Raw genomic sequence first — 17,858 nt, 5'->3', positions numbered from 1 at the left:
GACGTCAAATTCCTTTTGCTACTTTGTGCATAGTATAGGGCCTGGAGTGCTGGAGGGTTTTTCTTGGTTTTCCTACTCTATCCTGCCTGCCTCTGCTCCTGCTCTACCTCGGCAGAGATTGCCTTTGCTTGTGACTCCATGTGACTCCATGTGAGGCGTGTGGTGGGTCCTGGTTCCACCAAAGTCTTAGGCAGGCCGTGTGTGCCTGGGGCTCAGGGTTGTCTTTCTCTGTGTTCCTTTCCCTCTTTTCTCTGACTTTGCTTTGTAGGAGCGAGTCTCCTGCCCGTCTTCCCAGTGGTTATATCATTGGGGGATCCTGGGCCTAGGCAAATTTCCTGCTGACCACCCCTCATCGCCCAGGGGCAGACACCTTTGCTTCTGGCCCCTTCCGCAGAGATGGTGGACTTTTGCCTGAGACTGGGAGTGGGGGGGTGGTTCTGCCCTCTAGCATCAGATGTCCTTTGCACATACCCTTTTCTTAGAGGGAGTGGGAGGGCTCCCTGCACCTTTCCCAGTGTCAACGGTCTTTGTTTTTCTGAGAGAAGCTTCCAGGAAGCGGATGTTGTTTTGTGCCTGTATATGGGCTGGAGGGGATCTCCTGGGTTTCTGGCCTGGCCTCTAATTTTTATGACAAGCACCTACTGAAGGCCTGTGGGTGAGTGAGGACTCTCTTTGTTTATGTCTAGGGCTCCTAGGGATTCTACGCTCACAGTAGCCCGTACCTGGCCTTCAGGAATGTGCTAGCGTTTCAGTTGTTTTTTCTTACCTGTTTTTATGGCAGCTGCCTCTTCCTCCTGTACTGTTTTTTGTCTCTCTTTGGAGGGGCTTGTCACACTTGGGAGCTCAGCTCACCCGGTTGCCTTGTGATCTCATCTCTGAAATGCTCAAGAGAAGTTACGTTTTTGTAGACTACTCGTCTGTTTCTTGTTAGGGTGGGAGCGACGTTCTCTTGAGGCTGCAGGGTTTACTCTAGTTTTCCCCTTTTCTGTATTCATAACTCCTTTCTCCGACAGTGAGAAACCTGGCTCACATTATCCTTAATGTGTAGACTCATCTGCCCAGTCCCTGTGTGTAACCGATCTGCATCACTGACATCGCCCCCTGCCACTTGTGGATACCTTCTCACCCCACTCAGGCTCTGGCACCTTGTGCTGGTGAGCCCCCTTTCCCATGAGCCTCCTCACCCCACTGGCACTCTAACCCCCCACCTCAGACCACCATCCTGCGTGGATGCTCCTCACTCCTCAGGCTGCGACACCCTCTGTCAGGCCGCACTCCCTGAGGGCATTTCCTCACCCACTCAGGCTCTGACCTTTGCCAGGCCACGTATGTGCATGGACGCTCTTCTTACTTCACTCAGACCCTGGGCCTCCATGCCTACCGCCCCTACAGCCATTCATTCCCCACTCAGGCCCCAGCACCCTCTTCTCCTACGTGGCTGCTCCTGACTGCTCGAGCTTTGACTCCTCGCTCTGGGTAGGTCCTCCACAGATGCCTACTTCCCTCTGGCCCAGCTCATGGCTCCAGAACTGACTTGTTCAAGACAGAAAAGGAAGGGAAAGGAAGTGAAGGGCAAAGAGGAAGAGAAATAGGAAGACTCATGCACGTTCGTAGGAAAAGACTTGAGTTTTTGTATTTACTGACCATCTTTTAGTACAAGGAGCCCTGGTGGCACAGAGGTTAAGAGCTTGGCTGCTAACTAAAATGTTGGCAGTTAGACTCCACCAGCCGCTCCTGGGGAACCCTATGGGGCAATTCTGCTCTGTCCTGTAGGGTCATGTTTTAGTACAAAAAAAAAAAAAAAACCTAATAAATGTATTTTTTAAGTTTTTGTATTTTTGTTTTTCTAACAGGCTATGAAGTTCATGGAATGGAAAAAATACCAGAAGAAGGACCAGCACTTATAATTTTTTATCATGGAGCTATTCCCATAGATTTTTACTACTTCATGGCTAAAATTTTTATCCATAAAGGCAGAACTTGCCGAGTCGTAGCTGATCACTTTGTCTTTAAAATTCCAGGTAAACGTTTGCTATAAGTGTCCAGTTATCGTGATCCTATTCTATGATAGTCTCCATCTCTGAGAGCTGTGTATCATTTGGAAAAACTTTTTGTCTTTTTAGGGTAATACACTTGGAACCTCAATTTGGGGATATCTGATTAGCTTGTTAAGGTTATAAGTCTAAATATAAAAACTTTATGGCCAAAATGTTATCTAATTTATTTGTTTATTAACAGGTGTTTAGTCATTTTTCAAGTTAAACTCTGAACTTTAACTTTTAAAAAATAAGCTATAACTTTTACAAAACAAATTAAGTTATATTTTGGTATAGAAGGTAGTTGATTCTTCATATAATGAATTTTTCCACGAGGTATTGATTTTTGGAGTTTCATTTTGCTGTATTTAGGTTTTGATTACTCTTGGTTTGATACCAAACCCAAACCAATTGCCATTGAGTTGATTCCAACTCATAGTGACCCTATAGAACTGCCCCATAGGGTTTCCAAGACCATAAATCTTTACAGAAGCAGATTGCCACATCTTTCTCCCATGGAGTGGGCTGGTAGGTTCAAACTGCCAGCCTTCCAGTTAGAAATTGAGGGCTTTAATCACCGCACCATCAGGGCTTCTTCTTGGTTTGATAGCACATCAAAATTAGTAAAAAAAAAAAAAAACCTAGGATATATTTTGTCTTCATATAATAATATATGCCATGTCCCACAGCATACCTGACTGGCCTGGTACACTTAACACTCTAAAGTTGAGGACCACATGGTTTTGTACCTTAAAAAAAAAAAAAGTCATTCTTAAATAAACTCATTGAGACTACATGTTTTTTCTTCTACCGCTAAATCACTAGAAACAAGCCAAGAAAGTGTATAGTGTGCTTTCTGGAATTAAAAATGCAAAAGCTAACCAATCAACCAGACAAAAATCAAGCAGTGAATTAAGTAGCGTTCTACTTCCGTGCCTGTTATAAACTGGGTTGATGCTTTGGGTATCAGTGTGTCACTAAAATGCCATTTGTACTTTGCGTATGAACTTTATAACAAATTTGGAAACCGGAGAAAAGAAAGAAATTATAACCTCATCAACCTAACATAACTGTTTTATCTTTATTTTTCATTTACATGTTTTCCACATATTATGTAAAATGCATTTTTTTTTTAAATTTAATGCTGGCTTTAACATTTTACCATGTTCTGCAAGGAACAGTTTTAAAACGAATGGCTAAAATATTTGCTTCACTAGCTTTCTCTTTTTTTTTTTTTAATAATTTTTATTGTGCTTTAAGTGAAAGTTTACAAATCAAGTCAGTCTGTCACATATAAGCTTATATACACCTTATTCCATACTCCCACTTACTCTCCCCCTAATGAGTCAGCCCGCTCACTCCTTCCAGTCTCTCCTTTTGTGATGATTTTGCCAGTTTCTAACCCTCTCTACCCTCCTATCTCCCCTCCAGACAGGAGATGCCAACATAGTCTCAAGTGTCCACCTGATACAAGTAGCTCACTCTTCATCAGCATCTCTCTCCAACCCATTGTCCAGTCCCTTCCATGTCTGATGAGTTGTCTTCGGGAATGGTTCCTGTCCTGAGCCAACAGAAGGTTTGGGGACCATGACCGCCGGGATTCTTCTAGTCTCAGTCAGACTATTAAGTCTGGTCTTTTTATGAGAATTTGGGGTCTGCATCCCACTGATCTCCTGCTCCCTCAGGGGTTCTCTGTTGTGCTCCCTGTCAGGGCAGTCATCGGTTGTAGCCGGGCACCATCTAGTTCTTCTGGTCTCAGGATGATGTAAGTCTCTGGTTCATGTGGCCCTTTCTGTCTCTTGGGCTCATAGTTATCATGTGACCTTGGTGTTCTTCATTCTCCTTTGATCCAGGTGGGTTGAGACCAATTGATGCATCTTAGATGGCCGCTTGTTAACATTTAAGACCCCAGACGCCACATTTCAAAGTGGGATGCAGAATGTTTTCATAATAGAATTATTTTGCCAATTGACTTGGAAGTCCCCTTAAGCCATAGTCCCCAAACCCCCGCCCTTGCTCTGCTGACCTTCGAAGCATTCATTTTATCCCGGAAACTTCTTTGCTTTTGGTGTAGTCCAGTTGAGCTGACTTTCCATGTATTGAGTATTGTCCTTCCCTTCACCTAAAGTAGTTCTTATTTACTAGCTAATCAGTAAATAACCCTCTCCCACCCCCCTCCCTCCCCCCCTCGTAACCACAAAAGTATGTGTTCTTCTCAGTTTATACTATTTCTCAAGATCTTATGATAGTGGTCTTATACAATATTAGTCCTTTTGCCTCTGACTAATTTCGCTCAGCATAATGCCTTCCGGGTTCCTCCATATTATGAAATGTTTCACAGATTCGTCACTGTTCTTTATCAATGCATAGTATTCCATCGTGTGAACATACCATAATTTATTTAACCAGTCATCCGTTGATGGACACCTTGGTTGCTTCCAGCTTTTTGCTATTGTAAACAGAGCTGCAATAAACATGGGTGTGCATATATCTGTTCGTGTAAAGGCTCTTATTTCTCTAGGGTATATTCTGAGGAGTGGGATTTCTGGGTTGTATGGTTTTTTTTTTTTTTTTTTTTTTATGGTAGTTCTATTTCTAACTTTTTAAGAAAACGCCAGATAGATTTCCAAAGTGGTTGTACCATTTTATATTCCTACCAGCAGTGTATAAGAGTTCCAATCTCTCCACAGCCTCTCCAACATTTATTATTTTGTGTTTTTTGGATTAATGCCAGCCTTGTTAGAGTGAAATGGAATCTCATCGTAGTTTTAATTTGCATTTCTCTAATGGCTAATGATGAAGAGCATTTTCTCATTTATCTGTTAGCTGCCTGAATATCTTCTTTAGTAAAGTGCGTGTTCATATCCTTTGCCCAGTTTTTGATTGGGTTGTTTGTCCTTTTGTGGTTGAGTTTTAACAGAATCATGTAGATTTTAGAGATCAGGCGCTGGTCGGAGATGTCATAGCTGAAAATTCTTTCCCAATCTGTAGGTGGTCTTTTTACTCTTTTAGGGAAGTCTTTAGATGAGCATAGGTGTTTGATTTTTAGGCGCTCCCAGTTATCTGGTTTCTCTTCGTCATTTTTGGTAATGTATTGTTTATGCCTTGTATTAGGGCTCCTAACATTGTCCCTATTTTTTCTTCCATGATCTTTATCGTTTTAGTCTTTATGTTCAGGTCTTTGATCCACTTGGATTTAGTTTTTGTGCATGGTGTGAGGTATGGGTCCTGTTTCATTTTTTTGCAAATGGATATCCAGTTTTGCCAACACCATTTGTTAAAAAGACTATCTTTTCCCCAATTAACTGACACTGGGCCTTTGTCAAATATCAGCTGCTCATATGTGGATGGATTTATATCTGGGTTCTCAATTCTGTTCCATTGGTCTATGTCCCTGTTGTTGTACCAGTACCAGGCTGTTTTGACTACTGTGGCTGTATGATATGTTCTAAAATCAGGTAGAGTGAGGCCTCCCATTTTCTTCTTCTTTTTCTGTAATGCTTTACTTATCTGGGGCTTCTTTCCTTCCATATGAAGTTGGTGATTTGTTTCTCTATCACATTAAAAAATGTCATTGGAATTTGGATCGGAAGTGCATTGTATGTATAGATGGCTTTTGATAGAATAGACATTTTTACTATGTTAAGTCTTCCTATCCATGAGCAAGGTATGTTTTTCCATGTAAGTAGGTCCTTTTTAGTTTTCTTGTAGTAGAGCTTTGTAGTTTTCTTTGTATAGGTCTTTTACATCTTTGGTAAGATTTATTCCGAAGTATTTTATCTTCTTGGGGGCTGCTGTGAATGGTATTGATTTGGTGATTTCCTCTTTGATGTTCTTTTTGTTGACGTAGAGGAATCCAAGTGATTTTTGTACGTTTATCTTACAACCTGAGGCTCTGCCAAACTCTTCTATTAGTTTCAGTAGTTTTCTGGAGGATTTTTAGGGTTTTCTGTGTATAAGATCATGTCATCTGCAAGTAGAGATAATTTTACTTCTTCCTTGCCAATCCAGATGCCCTTTATTTCTTTGTCTAGCCTAATTGCTCTGGCTAGGACCTCTAGCACAATGTTGAATAAGAGCGGTGATAAAGGGCATCTTTGTCTGATTCCCGTTCTCAAGGGAAATGCTTTCAGGCTCTCTCCATTTAGAATGATGTTGGCTGTTGGCTTTGTATAGATGCCCTTTATTATGTTGAGGAATTTTCCTTCAATTCCTATTTTGGTGAGAGTTTTTATCATGAATCGGTGTTGGACTTTGTCAAATGCCTTTTCTGCATCAATTGCTAAGATCATGTGGTTTTTGTCTTTTGTTTTATTTATATGGTAGATTACCTTAATGGTTTTTCTAATATTAAACCAGCCTTGCATACCTGGTATAAATCCCACTTGGTCGTGGTAAATTATTTTTTTGATATGTTGTTGAATTCTCTTGGCTAGAATTCTGTTGAGGATTTTTGCATCTATGTTCAAGAGGGATATAGGTCTATAATTTTCTTTTTTTGTGATGTCTTTACCTGGTTTTGGTATCAGGGAGATGGTGGCTTCATAGAATGAATTAGGTAGTATTCCATTATTTTCTATGCTTTGAAATACCTTTAGTAGTAGTGGTATTAACTCTTTTCTGAAAGTTTGGTAGAACTCTGCAGTGAAGCCGTCCGGGCCAGGGCTTTTTTTTGTTGGGAGTTTTTCGATTTCCTTTTCAATTTCTTTTTTTGTTATGGGTCTATTTAGTTGTTCTACCTCTGTTTGTGTTAGTTTAGGTAGGTACTGTTTTTCTAGGAATTCATCCATTTCTTCTAGGTTTGCAAATTTGTTAAGAGTACAATTTTTCATAATAATCTGATATGATTCTTTTAATTTCAGTTGCGTCTGTTTTGATGTGGCCCATCTCATTTCTTATTCGGGTTATTTGTTTCCTTTCCTGTATTTCTTTAGTCATCATGGCCAGTGGTTTATCAATTTTGTTAATTTTTTCAAAGAACGAGCGTTTGGTTTTGTGAATTCTTTCAATTGTTTCTTTGTTCTCTAATTCATTTAGTTCAGCTCTAATTTTTATTTGTTTTCTTCTGGTGCCTCATGGATTCTTTTGTTGCTCGCTTTCTATTTGTTCAAGTTGTAGGGACAGTTCTCTGATTTTGGCTCACTCTTCTTTATGTATGTGTGCATTTATCAATATAAATTGACCTCCGAGCACTGCTTTTGTTGTGTCCCAGAGGTTTTGATAGGAAGTGTTTTCATTCTTGTTGCATTCTATGAATTTCTTTATTCCCTCCTTAATGTCTTCCATAACCCAGTCTTTTTTGATCAGGGTATTGTTCAGTTTCCAAATATTTGATTTCTTTTCTCTAATTTTTCTGTTATTGATTTCCACTTTTATGGCCTTGTGGTCTGAGAAGATGCTTTGTAGTATTTTGATGGTTTCGATTCTGCAAAGGTTTGTTTTATGACCTAATATGTGATCTAGTCTAGAGAATGTTCCATGTGCGCTAGAAAAAAAACTATACTTTGCAGCTGTTGGGTGGAGAGTTCTGTATAAGTCAATGAGGTCAAGTTGGTTGATTGTAGCGATTAGGTCTTCCGTGTCTCTATTGAGCTTCTTACTGGATGTCCTGTCCTTCTCGGAAAGTGGTGTGTTGAAGTCTCCTACTATAATTGTGGAGATGTCTATCTCGCTTTTTAGTTCTGTTAAAGTTTGTTTTATGTACCTTGCAGGCCTGTCCTTGGGTGCATAAATATTTAATATGGTTATGTCTTCCTGATCAATTGTCCCTTTAATCATTATGTTGTGTCCTTCTTTATCCTTTGCGGTGGATTTAACTTTAAAGTCTATTTTGTCAGAAATTAATATTGCTGCTCCTGCTCTTGTTTGCTTGTTTGCTTGATATATTTTTTTCAATCCTTTGAGTTTTAGTTTGTGTCTCTAAGTTTAAGGTGTGTCTCTTGTAGGCAGCATATAGACAGATCGTGTTTCTTTATCTAGTCTGAGACTCTCTGTTGCTTTATTGGTGCATTTAATCCATTTACATTGAACGTAATTATAGATAAGTATGTGTTTCACTAGCTTTCTCTTATGGAACATTTGGTTGCTTTCATTTTTTTCTTATAAATAATAGGATGTCGATATCTTCGCAAATTTTTTTTTCCTATTTATGATTCATTTAATATTTTAACATCAGTTTAGCTTGAGTCCTTCCTCACCTCCTGAACACTCTTGGTTCAGGCAAGCAGAGATCTTTAGACTGTAAGAATTTTGGTTAGTCTGCCCAGTTTTCACCACACATCCCTGTATTTCCCAGCCTTCTGATATGTCCTAACATCATCTTACAAAGTTCCAGTTTAGAATTTGATTCAAATACTTAACCACTGACAGGATTGTTTCTTTCATCCGTTAATGTTGTGATTTCAAAGGCTATATAGTATTGCAACCTAGAATTAGTTATTTCTGAGTCAAACACCCTCACTTTAACAAAAACCCTTAATGATAATTTGCTGCTATCATGGATTTGAAAAAAATTAATTGTAGAATTTACATCATTCAACTTTTAACTTTAACGAATATGGTGATGATCTTGCCAATTTTTAGTAGAACCATCGACTCAATGGCAGTGGTTTTTGATTTTAAGCATAGTCAGAGTCACATTCTTTTGAGTGGTTCTCTTTCGTGTAGGATTGATGGAAGATTAGATTTGTGATTGCTGATGGGATATCATGATTGCTGTAATAAATACTTGAGACAGTGTTTAACCATGAGCAGCAGTGGAACGAATTTTGGACTAGAAATACCTGGGTTGGAATCTCTACTCTGTCAGTTACTAAGCGTGTGACTTTGAGCAAGCTACTTATCTCTGTAAACCCAAGTTTCCTCATCTGTAAAATGGGCGTAAAAATCCCCATTTTCCAAGTTGTTGTGAGAATTAGAATTTGAGTATATAAAGTAGCCAGAAGAGTTGGTGATCCGTAAGGAGGTGGTCAGTAAGAAGTACCTAATACTTCAACAGCAATATTAATGTGTGTCAACCTTGTTTTTGCTGATTTAAAACAAAAATAAGAGTTTATGGATTTAAGTAGAAATTGTACACTATGTAGATTGTGATCATTTTTTGCTCTTGAGGAATTGAACAAGAAGTACTAAAGATGTATCTTAATGCTAATTTTCTTACAGGATTTAGTTTATTACTTGATGTGTTTTGTGCTCTACACGGACCAAGAGAAAAGTGTGTTGAAATCCTGAGGAGTGGCCACTTGCTGGCTATTTCACCAGGTGGAGTTCGAGAAGCCCTCCTTAGTGATGAAACCTACAACATTGTATGGGGTAATCGGAAAGGCTTTGCTCAGGTGGCAATTGATGCAAAAGTGGTGAGTTGTGTGAGATTAATTATTAAAGTATAGTTAAAATAAAAGCTTAAATAGTGAGCAAAAGTATATGAGAATTTAGATATTTTAATTCTTTAAAATAGCATGTTTTAATACACTTTAAAAAATAAATAATACTTAAAAAAATAGCATATATGATTCTTTATAAAGAAATACTTTATAAAGACCAGAGAAGTACTCTTTGTTCATGGGTAGCCATCTTAAAACAATCAATCTGGAAATTTGAAAGAGTTGTAGCAAAATTTTATATTTTAGAGGTGGCTTTTTTTTCCCCATCAGATCTGTAAAACTCTTTGTATTTCTTCAGTTATACTTTTTTTTTTTTTTTTGTATAAGTATAATCAGTCAAATTCCATGTATTTTAATTCTTCGGCGTAATTGAATTGGGCTCATTTTAGTGACTGGTGTTGATTGATTTAACAACATTTCTTTCATTTGTGACCAATTTATGTAACATGAGTTCTCAAATAATATGTCTTATTTTTTTTTTTTAATCAGCTACAACTGTCTAATACTGGTGTAATTCTAATACTAGTGTAATTTAGATATTTTTAAATGCTTAACAAATGAATTTTTCAGTAATATTAAGTGTTCCTCTGGAATTCTCTGTACTTAGTCTACTTAGTAGACTAGAGAATGTAAATGCCATTTTGTTTTTTTATTTTGCCTTTGGAAAGTATTTCCCAACTTTTTTGTTTTCGTATTGTACTTTATCTTATGAAACATTGATTACTTATGGGATGTTTCTTCTTCATTTTCTGTTTGTCTTGGTTTTAGCTTGTTTGTCAGAAAAAGAAATCATAGTACCCTTCACAGGGTCCCCCTCCCCGCCCCCCAGGCCAATTAGTTAGAGACTATAAGTAACTCAGTTTTTTTGAGTACCTGTTGCCCATCGACACCAGTCTGTACTCTTAGCTTGCCCGTCCATCTTGCAAATACAGGCTGTTGATTAGAAAGGAAAAGATTATGGTCGACTCATTCTAATCTAAAACCAGTATTTGCAGAAGGATGGAAATTTTCTCTATTTTTTAATTGCAAAGTTATAATAAAATAAAATGCATTGAGCTCTAGTCTCTCCTGTATATATGTATAACTCTTAGAAGTAAGTTATTGCTGTTTAAAAAAAAAAACCAAACCCGTTGCCATCAAGTTGATTGCAACTCATAGTGACTCTATAGGACAGAGTAGAACTGCCCCATCAAGTTTCTAAGGAGCACCTGGTGGATTTGAACTGCTGACCTTTTGGTTAGCAGCCATAGCACTTAATCCCTACACCACCAGGGTCTCCAGTTACTGCTGTAGTAATGTGATTCTAACAGAAGAGTTCATGTACTTGCCCAGGTACTTAATAATAAGCAGCATTAGATTTTCAGCAGTACTGTCCTACAGTAGACTCTCAGCTCCCTGAGGACAATGCAAGTTCCAGTGCAATGCACATTTTTCTTGAAATGCAGAACATTTAAGCACTAGAGAAGAGGCTGGAAACCCTGGTGGCATAGTGGTTAAAGACTTGTGGCTGCCAGCCAAAATGTCTGCAGCTCGAATCTACCAGGTGCTCCTTGGAAACCCTATGGGACAGTTCTACCCTGTCCTTTAGGGCCACTATGAGTTGGAATCAACTCGACGGCAACTGGTTTGGTTTGGTGTTTTTGGTTTAGAGGAAAGGAGCCTTTTGAATTTAATTTTATGTTTATAGTCTTAGTGATATAGAATTTTAGTTTATAGCACATTTTCCTTATTTTCCCAAAAGTCACAGGCACAGGCACTTAGACTATATGAATAATATGGACTACAAAAAGATATATGCACAATTGTACAAAAATAAATGGTAATCTGTCATGTATATTAAAACAAAGATAAAAGCTAAAAACCTAATCAGAGTTTAATTTTCAGGTTTATGTTTTGAAAGAATTATTTCTCCTCTTAGGTTTAAGATAAGATGACAACAATAGATTTGAAATCATATAAATATATCGTGGGATTCTAATTCCTTATCCATAAATTTACAGTTTTAGGGAACATATTGCCTGGCAGAAGACCAGAAAGGAAGAAATGCTCTAGAGAAAAGGACTCTTTTCCCAACTTTTTAAAAGAGTTCCTAGGTAATTAACTAAGATAACCTGTTGTTGTTAGGTGCTGTTGAGTAGGTTCCAACTCATGGCGACCCTATGTACAACACTATGGAACACCATCTGGTCCTGTGCCATCCTCACAATCGTTGCTATGCCCGAGCACATTGTTGTAGCCACTGTGTCAGTCCATCTCGTTGTGGGTCCTCCTCTTCTTCACTGACCCTCTACTTTCCCAAGCCGGACGTCCTCCAGGGACTGGTCCCTGCTGATAACCTGTCCAAAGTATGTGAGACGTAGTCTCGTCATCCTCACTTCTAAGGAGCATCCTGGTTGGAATTCTTCCAAGACAGATTTGTTATTTCTTCTCGCAGTCCATGGTGTATTCAATAGTCTTCGCCAACACAATTCAGAGGTGTCAATTCTTCCTCAGTCTTCCTTCCTAGATCATTTAATTAAGGTTTGTGTACAAAACTTCAGAAAATTTATGAAACAGCTTTCTACAAGTTTAAAAGGAAGCAAAAGCCTATAACACTGATAATTTATAAAATAGCCATATCAGTTTGGTAAATATTGTACTACCCAAAAATATTATAATGCTTTCACACTATATATTTATAATTATTCCAGTGTTGCAGATGAGGAAACTCAGGCACAGAGAGATGAAGGGCTGGAAGGGATCTGATCAGAAAGCAAGGCAGAAGCAGAGCAGAGCACACAGTTCAGGACTTCAGGCAGCTGGTGCTATTGCCATCTCTGACTGCATTTCACAGTGAGTCTGCTGACATCGAGATTAAAGGAGCCTTCCAGATACTTGAGGGAAGTCTTTCAATAATATCTGAATATAGTTAAAATAGCAAAAGTATCCCATCTGATAAAGCTCCTTAATAGTCCTCACAAAATTAGTAGTCCTAACCAAAATTTGAGCGAGAATTTAAGACATTTATTGCTGGATTAATCACATTTAAATTGTGACATAGTACAGAAAGTAAGGGAAAAAATCCAGATTGTAAATGCAAGTTCATAAAATATTGGTGGAAAATAATTAAGATTCATCTGAAAGGTGACATACTTTTTGATATGATGTAACTTTCTTATTTTGTGAATTCCTGAGAATTATTACTTTGATGAGATTTTTTAGGTAACCTCATGTCTAAATAAGGTAGATGAAAAAATTAGCTCACTTACTCTATTTGGAAAGCATGTAAGAGATGTAAAAGAAAATAGCATTTGTTTCAATAAAATTATGTATTGTCTCAATCTGTAAAACAATCATTGAGGTAAGAATAATTGCTATTTGTATACCCATTTTATACATGAAGAAACTGAGGCTTAGACATGGTAAGTAACTTGTCCAAACATTCTCACTTTTTTTTAAATTTAATTTTATTTATTTTGTCGTTATGGAGAATATGCATAGCAAAACAAACACCAATTCAACAGTTTCTATATGTACCATTTAATGACATTAATTACATTCTTCGGATTGTGCAACCACTCTCACCCTTCTTTTCTGAGTTGTTCCTCCCCCGTTAACATAAATTCACTGCCTCCTAGGTTCCTATCTGATGTTTCAAATTGCTGTTGTAGATTTGATCCCGTATAGATAGATCTTAAAAGAGCATAATGTTCAAGGCAGACCTTTTTTACTGGTTAAGCTAAAATATATTGTTTGCTTTTAGGAAGACTTCAGGGGATATTTTTGGTTTGAGATTTAAAGATTATCTCAGAGCAGTAGTTTCAGGGGTTCATCCAACCTTCATGGCTCCAGAAAGTCTGGAGTCCATTAGAATTTGAAATTCTGTTCTTCATTTCCCTCCTGTTGATTAGGATTTTTCTGTAGAATCTTTCATCAAAATGTTTAGTGATGATATCCAGCATCATCCAGTTCTGGTTGCATGGCAAAAAGGCAGTAGTTCATGGATGCAGTTAGCCCCACATTCCATATCCTCCTCCTATTCTTGACTCTCCTTCCTCTGTTGCTCCAGGTGAATAGAGACCAGCTGCTGTCCCTTTGATAGCAGTTGGCAAGCTTTTAAGACCCCAGGCACTATGCAGTGAACTGGAAGTTCGAACAGAAGCACTAAACATGTTATTAGGCCAGTTAACCGGGATGTCCCATGAAACTGTGGCCCTAAACCTCTAAACCAAGGAACCAAATCCCATAAGGTGTTTGGTTGTACATGAGCAGCCTCAGCACCTAGTCTCTCTCTCTCTCTGTCTTATTGTTGTAAGTATATCTGCTATACAACTTTTGCTAGTTAAACTTTTTACAGGTAGAGAACTAATTGACAGCAATTATAGTAATCAGCTGTGTAAAAGTGTAACCCTACCCTTAATCTGTAATTTTTCCATCACCATTAAACCACCCTGCCTCCCACCCCTGGTAACCACTAATAAACTTTGTTCTCTATATATTTTCCTTTTCTTGTCTTTTTATATAAGTGAGGTTATACAATGTTTATCCTTTTGTGATCAACTTATTTCTCTCAGCATAGTGTATCCCAGCTCCATCCATATTATAGCATGTATCAAGACTTCATTTCTTGTATGTATGGACCACATTTCGTTTCTCCATTCTTCTCTTGATGGACATTTAGTTTGTTTCCCCCTTTTGGTCATCATGAGTTGTGCTGCAGTGAACACTGGTGTACAGGTGTCTTGGGTATATACCTAGGAGTGGAATTGGAGGGTCATATGGTAGTTCTATTTTTAGTTTTTTGAGGAACCACCGCACTGTTTTCCACAACATTGATACCATTTTGCATTCCTACCAGCAAAGGGTAAGGGTTCCAATTTGTCAGGACTTGTTTTGTGACCTAACATGTGGTCTGTCCTGGGGAATGATCCATGTGCACTGTAGTAGAATGTATATTCTGCTGTTTTTGGGTGGAGTGTTCTATATATGTCTGTTAAGTCTATTTGGTTTATAGTGTCATTCAGGTCTTCTGTTTCCTTGTTGATCTTCTAGATGTTCTGTCCAATATTGAAAGTGATATATTGAAGTCTCCAACTATTATTGTAATACTATGTATTTCTGTCTTCTGTTCTATCAGTGTTTGCTCTGTATATTTAGGTGCCACGATGTTGAGTGCGTCGTTCTTGATGAATCAATCCTTTTATCGCTATATAATGTCCATCTTTATCTCTTCTAACAGATTTTGCCTTAAAGTCTACTTTGTTTGATATTAAGATTGCCGCCCAAGCTCTCTTTTGATTATTATTTACATGGAATATTTTTTCCACCCTTTCAATTTCAACCTTTTTGTGTCCTTGGATTTAAGATGTATCTTTTGTAAACAACGTATAGTTGGCTCATGTTTTTTTTAATTCATTCTGCCATTCTCTGCTTTTTAATTGGAGCATTTAGCCCATTTACATTTACTGTAATTACTGATAAGTAGTGACTTCTGCCATTTTATTGTTTTTTGTGTGTCTTAAGCCTTCTTTGTCCTTTACTACTGCTTGCTTTTGTGTTTTGTTGGTTTATTGTAGTGAATCTTTTTGGTTCCTCTTTTGTATATATGTGAGTGTGTATATTTTTTAAAAAGATATTAGTGGTTACCATGAATGTTATATTTAAGAGCTTGTATTTATAACATTCTAGGGTAAATTGGTACCAGTGTAACTTCAACAACATACCCTAAATTCTATATCTATACCATTCCTTTTCCCCCCTTTTTTGTTATTATCACTAGTTGTCTTTACATTTCCTGTGCCCTGTAACATAATTTTATCCTTGGTTTTTATATATTTGTTATTAAAAAACATGAATGACAAAACATTTAGAATTTCAAGCATGAGTAGCATATTACAAGCCTGTATACTTTGCCATGCATTCCCTTTTATTACGGATCTTTCTTTTTATGTATAGCTCTGAATTACTTTCTAGTGTTTTTTTCCTTCCATCTACAGAAACTCCCGTTCGTTTTTTTGTAGTGCCGGTCTGGTAGATATGAACTCTCTCAGCTTCTGTTTGTCTGCAAATGTTGTAATTTCGCTCTCATTCTTGAAGGATAGTTTCACTGGGTATAGTATTCTTGGTTGATAGTGTTTTTTGTTTCAGCACTTTAAATACATCATTCTGTTGCCTTCTGGCCTCTAATGTTTCTGAGGAAAAATCGGCACCTGATCTTATTGGAGGTCCTTTGTATGTGCCTGTTTGCTTCTTACTGCTTTCAGGGTTCTGTCCTTATCTTTAATTTTTAAGAGCCTAGGGGAAACCCTGGTGGTGTAGTGGTTAAGAACTACAGTTCTTAACCCAAAAGTCGGTGGTTCGAATCCACCAGGTGCTCCTTGGAAACTCTGTGGGGCAGTTCTACTCTGTCCTATAGGGTTGTTAGGAGTCAGGATCGACTCAACGGCAATGGGTTTTGGTTTTTGGTTTTTGGAACTATGATATGTCTCGGTGTAGATCTCTTTGGGTTTATCCTGTTTGGTGTTCTTTAAGCTTCTTGAGTTTGTAAATTCATGTGCTTTCTTAGATTTGGGAAATTTTCTGTCATTATATCTTCAGATATTCTTTCTGTCCCTTTCTCTCTCTCGTCTCCTTCTGGAATTCCCATGATGTGTATATAGTAGCCCCTCCTTTATCCGTGGTTTTGCTTTCTGTGGTTTCAGTTACCTGTTTCAACCGTGGTCCGAAAATGTTAAATGAGTAATGAGATGAAATCTCGTGCCACCCCACCCAGGTACCACATTCATATAACTTTTATTATAGTGTATTGTTAAAATTGTTCTATTTTATTATTGGTTATTGTTAATCTCTTACTCTGCCCAATTTATAAATTAAAGTTTATCATAGATACGTATGTATAGGACAAAACATAGTGTTATAGGGTTCGATGTGGTTTCAGGCATCCATGGGGATCTTGGAACATATTCCCTGTAGATAAGGAGGTACTGTTGTATTAGGACTCTTGTCTCATAATTCCATTAATCTATACTCAGCCTTCTTGAACCTCCATTCTTGTTGCTCTTCAGCATCTGTAACTTTCACTATCTTATCCCCCGATTCACTGATTCTTTCTTCTGCCTGACTAAATTTGTTGGTAAGTCCTGTTGTGTTTCTTATTTTAGTTATTGTCCCTTTCAGCTGCAGTATCTCTTTTTTTAGATCCTCATTTTGTTATTGCATTGCTTTCCTTATTTCTTTTGGCTCTTTGTCTAAGTTTTTCCTTAATTCTTTAATTATATTTAATGTCGTATTATATTCTTTCATTTTTTTCATTATTTGGTCATCCCTAGATGCGCTTTTACTCCCTTTGTCATGTTCATTTGAATTGGCCATTGTTGCTCTGTTCTTTGTGTTTCTTGTGACTTTTTTGTTGAAGCATTGGAATTTGCAAGAGTGTTAATTTTCCCCAGTATTTGGTGTTTTTGCCAGTACTACTTTCTGCAAGAAACTCTTAGGTGGGCAGAGCCTTTGGACTTTGCTTACTATTTCCTCTCCCTCTCTGTTTTAATTAGGATTCAAAAATTCTAGATCTCCGTTTTCAACTTTCAGTCTGTCCCATACACACCAGAGAGCATGTGTTCAGTCTGTTCACTAGTGGGCACTGCTGTTCATGTGCAGTATTGTGTACTAATCAATCTGTACACCAGGGGCGCAGTCCCCCCTCTCTCGTTGTTACTCCCTTCCCTATTCTGTTTCTGCAAGCACATTTTTAGTCAGAAATCCCACACCTAGCGAGCCTATGGGGCTGGTTGTTGCCCTCTTGTTTTGCCTGAGGCTTCCTTCCCTGCTCTGTAGGGGCTGCTTAGATCTGAGTTGTCTTTTAGGGGAAGCACAGGCAGTCTTTCCTCCGTTTCAGGAGGAGGAGGGGCTAGCATTCCCCAGAAGGATCTCTGAGATATCTGTCTTGTTGGTTTCAGAGTCCTAGTGGCCTTGTGGTGGTTGCAGGAGCAGTCTCCACTTAGTTGACCCACTTGACTCCACTGTAAGGAACCTTCTGTAGGAGTTTGTATCAGTCCAGCAGCCGACAGTTACCAGTTGGGGGAGGGGTCATCATACTATGAACAGACCCCCAGTGAGATCTGCATTGTTGCTATCAGAGCCCACCCTGAAGGTTAGCTGTGGGCATAGCCTCCGCTCAAGATGCCTGCCTCATAGCACACAGTGCCCTCAGTCTGCAGTCCTTAGTGCCAACTATCAGGGGAGCAGACAGACCCAAACTGATCCCCAGAGAGGCCTGTCCTGTTGGTTTCAGAGGCCTGAGCTATGGGGTGCACAGGGAGGTAGGTAGAGTGCTGACTGTGGGAGCAGGCACTACTGTGGGGGCCTTCTGTAGCAGTTTGCAACAGCTTGGCGACGAGCAATTACCAGCCTCGGTCAGCAGTCTTCAGTGCCAGCCGGAAGTGGAGGTAGACTAACCCTAATT

At 38.5% G+C, this 17,858-nt stretch overlaps 1 protein-coding gene across 12 annotated transcripts in view; it reads left to right on the top strand.

Moving 5' to 3' along the window:
- TMEM68 (transmembrane protein 68) overlaps positions 1–17,858 on the top strand; it is a 55,295-nt gene that overhangs the window by 22,775 nt on the left and 14,662 nt on the right. For all 12 annotated transcript variants that reach the window (XM_023538862.2, XM_023538863.2, XM_003420014.4 and 9 more), the window contains 2 exons: positions 1,854–2,021; positions 9,198–9,391. In XM_023538862.2, coding sequence (XP_023394630.1) covers positions 1,854–2,021; positions 9,198–9,391 — 362 coding nt within the window. The remainder of the gene's footprint in view (positions 1–1,853; positions 2,022–9,197; positions 9,392–17,858) is intronic.

This window comes from Loxodonta africana, chromosome 18 (genome assembly GCF_030014295.1).
Source record: "Loxodonta africana isolate mLoxAfr1 chromosome 18, mLoxAfr1.hap2, whole genome shotgun sequence".
Classification (NCBI taxonomy): domain Eukaryota; kingdom Metazoa; phylum Chordata; class Mammalia; order Proboscidea; family Elephantidae; genus Loxodonta; species Loxodonta africana.
The sequence above is the reverse complement of the archived record's forward strand: the minus strand, read 5'-3'. Positions and strand labels throughout refer to the sequence as shown.